The 10,004-nt window shown below is 41.5% G+C and overlaps 1 protein-coding gene across 2 annotated transcripts in view; it reads right to left on the bottom strand.

Annotated features, from left to right (window-relative positions):
• Window positions 1-2,219: 2,219 nt before the first annotated feature.
• LOC122548208 (gamma-aminobutyric acid receptor subunit rho-2-like) overlaps window positions 2,220-10,004 on the bottom strand; it is a 58,037-nt gene continuing 50,252 nt past the window's right edge. The window contains exons 8-9 of one of the 2 annotated variants that reach the window (XM_043686756.1): window positions 9,425-9,621; window positions 2,220-2,929 (exon numbers count right to left, since the gene is read on the bottom strand). In XM_043686756.1, coding sequence (XP_043542691.1) covers window positions 2,630-2,929; window positions 9,425-9,621 — 497 coding nt within the window. In that variant the 3' untranslated portion in view covers window positions 2,220-2,629. The remainder of the gene's footprint in view (window positions 2,930-9,424; window positions 9,622-10,004) is intronic. The other variant, XM_043686763.1, reaches the window with a different exon arrangement.

Raw genomic sequence — 10,004 nt, 5'->3', positions numbered from 1 at the left:
GTTCTAATGAGGGCATCCTTGACCACCTGGAAGTGCCACAGCAAGAAACTGTAATGATCTTCTCAGGAGACAGACACAAGCTGCAAGCAACAGCATACTCTCCGTTGTCCAGTACTTTCCAGGAGCCGAAAAACTATGCCATGTTCTTCGCAGCATGCAACACATTATTGGTGAGGAGGAACACCTCATCAAGACCTTCCCCACACCTCCACTTCTCCCCTTTAAACAACCACCAAACCTCAAACAGGTCATTGTTTGTAGCAAACTCTGGATTAGTGGTGCTGGAAAAGCACAGCAGTTCAGGCAGCATCCGAGGAGCAGTGAAATCGACGTTTCGGGCAAAAGCACTTCATCAGGAATGCAGGATGTCCAGTACTTTCCAACGCATTCCTGGTGAAGGGCTTTTGCCCGAAACGTTGATTTTACTGCTCCTCGGATGCTGCCTGAACTGCTGTGCTTTTCCAGCACCTCTAATCCAGAATCTGGTTTCCAGCATCTGTAGTCATTGTTTTTACCCGTTCGTAGCAAACTGCCCAGTTTTCAGGACCATACAACGTTATCACAGTAGACACTGCAAGACGTGTCAGAGTGCCAACACAGATACCACCATTATGCATGGGGTCACCTCCCAACATGTACGTGGCAGGTAGTCATGTGACTCAGCCACCATTGTCTATCTCATATGCTGTAGGCAAGGATGCCCTGAGGCATGGTACATTGGTGAGAATGAGCAGAGGCTACGGCAACAGATGAATGGACACTGCACAACAATCGACAGACAGGAGTGTTCCCTCCCAGTTGGAGAACACATCAGTGGTCTGGGACATTCGACATCAGACCTTCGGGTAAGCATCCTCCATGGCGGACCTCGGGACAGGTAACAATGCAAGGTGGCCGAGCAGAGGCTGATAGCCAAGTTCGGTACCCATGTGGATGGCCTCAACCGGGATCTTGGGTTCATGTCACACTACAGGTGACCCCACTACACACACACACACACACACACACACACACACACACACACACACACACACACACACACACACACACACCCCTGCAGACCCATACACTCACGCAGATCCTCTCTCATACGCTCACACATACACTCCCACACTCACATGCACCCTCTCACAGAATTATACCCCTTTACGCTCACACTTACACACTGTCTCACAGACACCCATAACCTCCACAACCCCACACACACCTACATATACACACACACACATATATATATACACTTTTGTGGGGTGAATTTGTACTTGCAGAATTACAGTTTATTTTGCTCAAAAACTGCATGAATCCATGCAAGATTCTGTAAATCCATTTTTCTAGATTAGAATCAGTCTGAACATTATGACACAGACAATCTCACACAGGGCATCTCACACCTTAAATGCATTATCTGGGGCAACATGACACCAACCGTTAAAGTTCACTTGAGAATGTAACTTTAAAAAGTTCTGCAATTTACGTATGAAAGAACTGAAACCAACATGTTCATTCTAAAAGTTGAGAGACTTAAACAATACAGGTCTTTTTAAATATATAATTTCAGTTACATCACACTGTAAACTTTTGCTATAAATTCTGTGTCTTACGATCTTATACTCTACAACCACCTGATGAAGGAGCAGCGCTCCAAAAGCTAGTGTTTCCAATGAAACCTGTTGGACTATAACCTGGTGTTGTGTGATTTTTAACTTTGTACTCAAGCAGAATTGGCTAGCTTGAGCTGGTACAATAAATGGTGCTGGGAAACAAAATCACTTTTGCAATTCACCTGTTTACTAACAACAGCTAGCACTGCAGTTCTAGCTTGGCTGCAAAGATCCTCAAAATAATTCTCTGTCACAATATCTAAAGAATATCCCTACATAGTGTGACTTCCCCCCCCCCTCCCAGCAACCATTGGTGACCATCCAATTCTGCTAAATGATGAATAGTTTTGTGCTGCCTGAGCCTTTAAGGAACTAGATTATCCAAGGTCATTTCATTAGATTTTTTTACATTAGATTACATTACAGTGTGGAAACAGGCCCTTCGGCCCAACAAGTCCACACCGAAGCATAACCCACCCACACCCCTAAACTAACACTACGGGCAATTTAGCATGGCCAATTCACCTGATCTGCACATCTTTGGACTGTGGGAGGAAACCGGAGTAAACCCACGCAGACACGGGGAGAACGTGCAAACTCCATACAGTCAGTCGCCTGGGAATTGAACCCAGGTCTCTGGCGCTGTGAGGCAGCAGTGCTAACCACTGTGCCACCGTGCCGCCCACGGATGACATAGGATGACTGCAACCAAGAACACAGTGGAAACTTTCATCATGTCATCCCGTATTGAAAATAATCCCAGGTTCCAGAAATGAAATGTTAAAGTCTAACACAGTTCCACACAGAGTTCAATGTAAGCAGTTTTTACTTTACAGAAAAAAATTATATTCAGGCTACTGCAGATGTAAGGTCAATATCAAGGCAACTGTTACGTAAATACATTATGAGCCAAAAATAACGTTATAGAATGCTGTATCATTGTACCCGGTGCAATCATTATTTGCGTACACATGCTGCATCCTATTTGTTTTGGTTTGAAAAGGAAACAGACTTGTTCAAATTAACATTTATAAGTATACAGACCAATATACTAAGTTAAATAATATATAAGATGCTGGAAATATCATTCTGCAGTATTTATCTATTATGTGGGTATTCTTCATGATCCGCATGCCAACAAACTCCCGAAGGCGACTTTTTTTTTGTAAATTGGATTCTGCACCAATGGACAGGTGAACCTGCTTGACCCTGTCATCAGTAATGATCGACGTTCTGGTATATCCTGCCAGACTGTTGGCATCTGCTTCACTAAAGGTACCATCAAACATTAAGTCCTTGGTGCTGGTAATCCCACATGTGCAGGGAAACTAGGAAAAGAGACAGGAAATTTCTTTCAAATATGAGCAGAGATACTGGAATTATGTGCATGGACTGAACAGTTTAGTAGTCATACACACAGTATAATTAAGTGCTGTGTTTCCAAAACATTTTTGATGATTTTTAAATCATTATTGTTGCAAGATTACATTCCCAGGAAAAACGAACTCTTTTACCACTTTGGTCCTCCAGCATTCACAACAAGTAGTTCCATCTGGAATTTTCTTTTCTTTCATGGGCTGTTAGCATCAGTGGCAAGGCCAGCTTTTATTTCCCATCCCTAATCGCCTTTGGGAAGGCGGAAGTGAGCTGTTTTCTTCAACCAAGTAAACAGGCATTGTGTCAGAGGACTGAAAAGCTACAAATTTAAAACAGACCACTGAGAAACTTATGGAGAAATGCACACCAACTCCCATTCATCTGTTATTCACTGACCTGCATTAGCTCTTGGTCCGACACGTTTTAAATTATAAGTCATAGAGATGTACAGCATGGAAATAGACCCTCAGCAAGAGGCCCAGCAATCATTTCTCTAACTTCCCACAGAGTTCTCGGGTACACCTGATCAGGTCCTGGGGATTTATCCACCTTTAACCATCTCTCCTCCTTCTTTTCAAATCTCCCCATGGCTTTTCACTGTTACCCTCTAACTCTGTCGCCTCCTCCAACCTTCAAGATGTTTTCACTCCACTTTTGGATCTATAACTTTAATAACGTGACCATTACCATCTGTGCCTTCAATGACTAGCTGCTAATGCTTGGATTTCTTCCTCTAATTCCTTTCCCTTATCTAATGCAACCCTTAAAAATTAGCTCTGTCCTAGCTTTTTGCCAGAAGTTTTGAAAACCTTGAACGCACATTTTGAACCACAAGTGGCCATTCCCCTCAATAACAAGTATACTGCTTTGGATACTGTAGTGGTGATGATCTACCAGTTCTCAGACCAAGAAAAATTGCCACATTGGATACCACTCAAGAAAGAGGAGATATTAGTCCAGCATTTCCAGGTGGTGTTGTTTCACACTCCCACTAATGCTTTCATTGTAAACACTGTAACTGTAACTTCAGTTAAAATTTTTCAAGCTTATCGAAATGTCTCAACATCTCTAGAAATGAGGAAAAGCTTTTTTCTTGTTGCATTTCAAAAACTTTAGAAACAGATATAAAGTTCGGCACAGTCAGGTTTCTTGGGTGTATCTGTTCTATGGAACGTCCTCCTCTGTCTCTCTGCACTTGCTGAAATGATAACCTTGCACACACTTACATCTAGGTTCAAGTGGGTAAATAAAAAGAAAATCATAGCACAAAAGCCACTGTAATTCATCAAAATTTGTCAATTCCACACAGAGGGCTGAAATATAAACAGAAAGTCCAGGAGGAACTCAGCAGGCCTGGCAACATCCATGGAGAGAGGAGAACTAAGTTAATGTTTCAAGTTCAATGATTCTTCTTCGGACTTCTTCCTCTGATTCTGAAAAGTCATATCAGACTTGGAATGTGAACACTGTTTTTCTTTCCACAGATGATGCCAGACCCCCTGCTGAGTTTCTCCAGGATGTTCTGTTTTTATTTATGGTTAACTACTTATTCCCCTGAACTCACACCCCCACCCCACCTTGTGAGGTCCACCAGCCTGGTCCAGCAAAGCCCGCAGACTAAATCTCAGTATCAGGCCTTTTTTGGTGAAGGCAATCTGTAATTCTAGCAGTAGCCACTGCTCCTGGTGGCTGTTTAGAGCTGCTAACCATGTGCTTGATCAGAGGCAGGGCTTTCTCTCAGGTGGGGGCAGAGGTCTAGCCCTGGGCTAGTTACTGTCCTGATGGCTATTAAATGGTTCCATGGAGGAGTCCATGGAGCAAGGGGAGTATCAGTCAAACGGGGAGCCTGAGTTCCCAATCAAACAATGGCAAAAGAAAAACAAATTGTTTTAAATTCCAATCACCTTTGGATGTACAGAACCCAGCCTGGACCAAAATAAAACCATCACTTGTCAGGTGTACCGAAGGTAGAATTCTTGGCAGCACAGCATCACCCTGGAAACATCCCAAACTGCAGGACCAGGAGTGATGAACCATAGTAACACAAGACAGTGAGCTTCACCTGTTGTTCTCATTTTTGAGAACTCTTTCCCCTGCTGGGGTAATCTGAGGTAGACTGTGCCCTGCTCAGGCCTAAAGGTAGTGAACATAGGCCCTTTCCTGAGTTTTCACAACGTAAAAGAAGTGATTATCTGTTCAAGGATATCTGATAGGGCATATCCAAAAACTATCTCAGAATCAAGCTTACATGGTGAGTAGATGGCCAGGGACCTACTCATGAGATTGCCAATAAGATTGATCTTGTACTGCATGGGATTGTAGGAGTGAATAGGTATATTAACCAGCGAAATGTAGAAACACAGAAACCATACAGTGGAAGTGAATCAACGAAGAAAGAAACCTACACTGCAGTCTGACCCAGCAGTAAACCTCATGGAATGAGCTGCCAGAGAAAGTGGTGACAGCTGGGTCACAAGATTTAAAAGGCACCTGGAAGCACTTACAGGGATATGGACCAAATGCTGGGAAACGCAACTTGATGAATTGAGGATATCTTGTTGGCATGGACAAGTCGGACTAAAGGGTTTGTTTCCGTGCTGTACATCTCAATGACTCTATGACTGAAACTAGGTGCAGGAGTAGGCCATTCTGCCCCATGAACCTGCTGTGCTATTAAATACGATCATGGCTGATCATCCAACTCAGCATCCTGTTCCTGCTTTCTCCCCATACCCAATCCCATCAATCCTAAGAACTATATCTAACTCCCTTTGAAAATAAAATGTAGGTTTTTGGTAGATAGTTGTTAAACATCCATTTTCTGACTTTTCAACTAATATATTGAGCAAGAGGAACTCATTTGATTGCTCAATTTCAAAGAGAAGTTTGAGGGAAGGCTGCCATTTATTAAGCTGTGTAAAGAAATTCTAAGAGAAACATGTAGCATGGACAACAAAGTTATCATGAGTGACTCCAATCTGCACTGGTAAAGTTAAGGCATCATAATTTTACCAGACCATATAGCGGTTCTTTTATTAGAGAGAAAAAAAGAGAGAGACATGACTGGTAATGGCTTAACCTGAGGGTCCCTTATTCTGTTGGTGTAACTCTATGTTGCAAACCAGCCCACAGAGCTAACAAATCACTTCAATCTGCATATAGACAGCATTAACCAATTGAGCTGTTTCTGGATGTGTTAGAGATGTTTTCTAGAGCTGTATATTGAGGAATCAACTGGAAGTTGTGTTATTTTTAGAGTTAGTTTTATGTAATGAAAGAAAGGGCCAATTAACAATCTTGTTTTAAAATAATCTGAGGGATCTACATTAAGAGGGAGCTCAAGAGAAAATAGGGAACTCCAGACCCGGTAGCCTTACATTAGGAATAAGAAAATGCTAAAATCTGTTAAAAAAAAGACAGGATAAATAGATCCTTGGACAATAATGAGCTCACAGAGTCATAGAGTTATACAGCAAGGAAACCCTTTGGTCTAACTTGTTTGCAACGGCTAGACATTCCAATCTGGCCTAGCCTCATTTGCCAGCATTTTGCCAATATCCCTCTAAACCCTTCCTACTTATGTACCCATCCAGATGTCTTTTAAATGTTGTAATTGTACCTGCCTCCACAACTTCTCTGGCAGCTAATTCCATACACACACCACACTCTGTTTGAAAAGGTTATCCCTCAGGTCCTTTTTAAATCTTTCCCTTCTAACCTTAAATCTATGCCCTCTGGTTTTCAACTCCCCCACCCAAGGAAAAAGACCCTGGCTATTCACCTTATCTAAACCCCCTAATTATTTTATAAACTTCTATAAAGGTCACCACTCAGCCTCCAGTGTTCCAAGGAAAGAAGCCCCAGTCTATTTAACCTCTCCCCATAACTCTAACCCTCCAGTCCCAGCAACACCTTCATAAATCTTTTTTGCGCCATCTGAAGTTTAACAACATCCTTCTTGTAGAAGGGCAACCAGAACTGTACACAGTATTCCAAAAGGCCTTGTCAAGGTGCTGTACAACGGCAACATAACGTCCCAACTCCAATACTCAATGTTCTGATCAATGAAGGTAAGTGTGCCAAATGCCTTCTTCACCACCCTGTCTACCTGCACCTCCACATTCAAGAAACTGTGCACCTGTATCCCTAGTTCTCTTTGTTCAGATACTACCATTAAGTGTATAAGTCCTGTCCTGATTTGCCTTACCAAAATGCAACACCTCGCATTTATCTCAATTAAACTTCATCTGTCACTCCTTGGCCTATCTGATCAAGGTCCTGTTGTACTCTGAGTCAATCTTCACTGACCACTGCACCACCTATTTTGGTGTCATCTACAAACTTACCAACCACACCCTCCTATCTTCACATCCAAATCATTTATATAAATGACGAAAAGCAGTGGACCCGGCACCAATCCTTGTGGCACACTGCTGGTCACAGGCCTCCACTCCAATAAACAACCTTTCACCCTACCCTCTGTCTCCTATCATAAAGCCAATTTTGTATCCAATCAGATACCTCTGGATCCCATGCGATCTATCCTTGCTAATTTGTCTACCATGTGGAACCTCATCAAACACTTTGATGAAGTCCAAATAAACATCTGATTGGACAACTTGTGGATTTGTGAAAGAGAAATTATTGTTAAAGAATTTAAAGATGCCTTAAATAAAAGCGACAAATGAGCTGATGGACATAGTACACTAAGATTTTCCGAAGGCTTTTGATAAAGTTCACGATAAGAGCATGTGGGATAGAAGGTAACACATTAGCATGGATTAGTAATTAGTTAACAGAGAAAACAGTGAGTAGGCATAAATGGGTCATTCTCATGTTGGCAGCCTGTGATTATTGGGATATTGCAAGGATCTGTACTTGATACCTAGCTTTTCACAAGATGTATCAATGATTTAGAAGTGAGGACCAAATGTAATATTTCCAATTTTGCAGTTGATACAAAGTTAAGTGGGAATGTGTGTTGTGAGGAAGATGTGAAGTGGCTTCAGGAGAATTTGCAATAGAAAATGGATAAGAAGTTAAAAGATGGAATACAATGTGGGAAAATGTGAGGTTATGTACTTTGGTTGGAGAAACAGATGCTCAGAATATTCCTTAAATGGTAAGAGGTCAGAAAGTATAGATGTTCAAAGGGACCAAGCTGTCCTTGTCATTAAGTCATCGAAGGCTAATGGGCAGGTGTAGTAAGCTATGAGAAAGTCTTGCTTCATTATATAGGGGCTAGGTTAGTCTGCATAGAGTACTGAGTACAGTTTCGGTCTCATTAACTCAGGTAAGTTATTATGGTCATAGAGGAATGCAATAAACTTCACCAGACTTGTCCCTGGGATAATGGGATTGTCCTATGAAGAGAGATTGGGCAAACTGGGCCTGTATTCTCAAGGGTTTTAAAGAATGAGTGGTGATTTCATTGAAACACACAAAATATTTAAAGGGATAGACATGGATAGATGCACATAAGATTTTTCCCCTGGTTAGGGAGTCTAAAACCGGAAGGCACAGCTTAGAAATAAAATGGATGCCACTTAGGATGAGAAGAAATCCTTTACCTTTGGAATTCTCTAGTGCAGAGGAGCTGTGGGGGCTTACTCTTTGAGAATGTTTGAAGCAGAGATTGATAGATTTCTGATTACCAACTGTGCATAAAGTTATGTGGATGGGCTGGGTAAAAGAAATGTTTGATTGGTAATGATCACATTGAATGATAGGGCAGGCTTGATGGGCTGAATGGCTGACTCCTGTGCTTATGTTCCTATGCTGCATCTCCACACCAACTGTGGCCCAACCAATCAGCACCCTCTTCTCTGTCTGTATAAACTGGTGTTGCTTTTACAAGTCCGTTTCTTGCATCCTAGTTCTGATGAGTGCAAGATGAAAAGCTTAAACTTCTAGTTCTGTATTATCAATTTTTAAGTTCTGTACTATTAAGCATTTATTTAATCAAGTTAATGAATGGAGTTGCACTCCAAATGATTTGTTTACTTTATAATCTAAAATGCTCTTCCTGTTATTGTCCAGTCTGGCTGACAACACAGGTCCCACAGGTGACAGGAAAATCTGCTTATAACCAGTCTATATACAACCTTAAAAAGAGCTTCTCAGCTCTAAACTGCCTAGGGATCATCAGAACACAGCAATGACAGAAATAAACATGGGCAAATGCAGAATGGGACAAGGTCATGGATGGATTTGCAAACAACATCAAGGATTATGAATTAAGTGCATCACTGAACAAAGTGCCAGTGATGGTTGATCAAAATGGTTGTGATGGGTTAACAGGTCTTAGTCAGAGGATGATGTAGGCAGCAGATTATGTGTAAAAGTAAAAACCTGGCATAACTAAATGTATAAGCAGATGTATGAAGTCTTTGATCACTATCGGTAAACAGTGCCAAATATCGAGATTGGTTGCTCTTTGATCTCACCTTTTCCTGGAATTTTCTTTCTTTCCTCTCTTGTACTGTGGTTAGGTAATTCACAGCTGCATACTCCAGCACTGAGAGAAAGACAAACACAAAACTAACCCACAGGTAAATGTCCACAGCTTTAATATACGACACCTTTGGCATTGAAGCATTCACACCCGTGATAATAGTGGACATCGTTAGAACTGTTGTTATACCTGGAATTACAGAAAACTTGAAAAATTTTATGTCAATTTACATGGAAAAAATTTCAAACATTTGATACATATAATTTTAAAAACTTATTTTAACAATTTTTTAAAGACAGAGAACATTAACATAGAACATTACAGCGCAGTACAGGCCCTTCGGCCCTCGGATGTTGCGCCGCCCTGTCATACTAATCTGAAGCCCATCTAACCTACACTATTCCATGTACGCCCATATGCTTGTCCAATGACGACTTAAATGCACTTAAAGTTGACGAATCTACTACCATTGCAGGCAAAGCATTCCATACCCTTACTACTCTCTGAGTAAAGAAACTACCTCTGACATCTGTCCTATATCTATCACCCCTCAATTTAAAGCTATGCCCCCT

The sequence above is a fragment of the Chiloscyllium plagiosum genome, chromosome 3 (genome assembly GCF_004010195.1).
Source record: "Chiloscyllium plagiosum isolate BGI_BamShark_2017 chromosome 3, ASM401019v2, whole genome shotgun sequence".
Taxonomy (NCBI): Eukaryota; Metazoa; Chordata; class Chondrichthyes; order Orectolobiformes; family Hemiscylliidae; genus Chiloscyllium; species Chiloscyllium plagiosum.
This window is presented reverse-complemented; position numbering and strand designations above follow the sequence as displayed.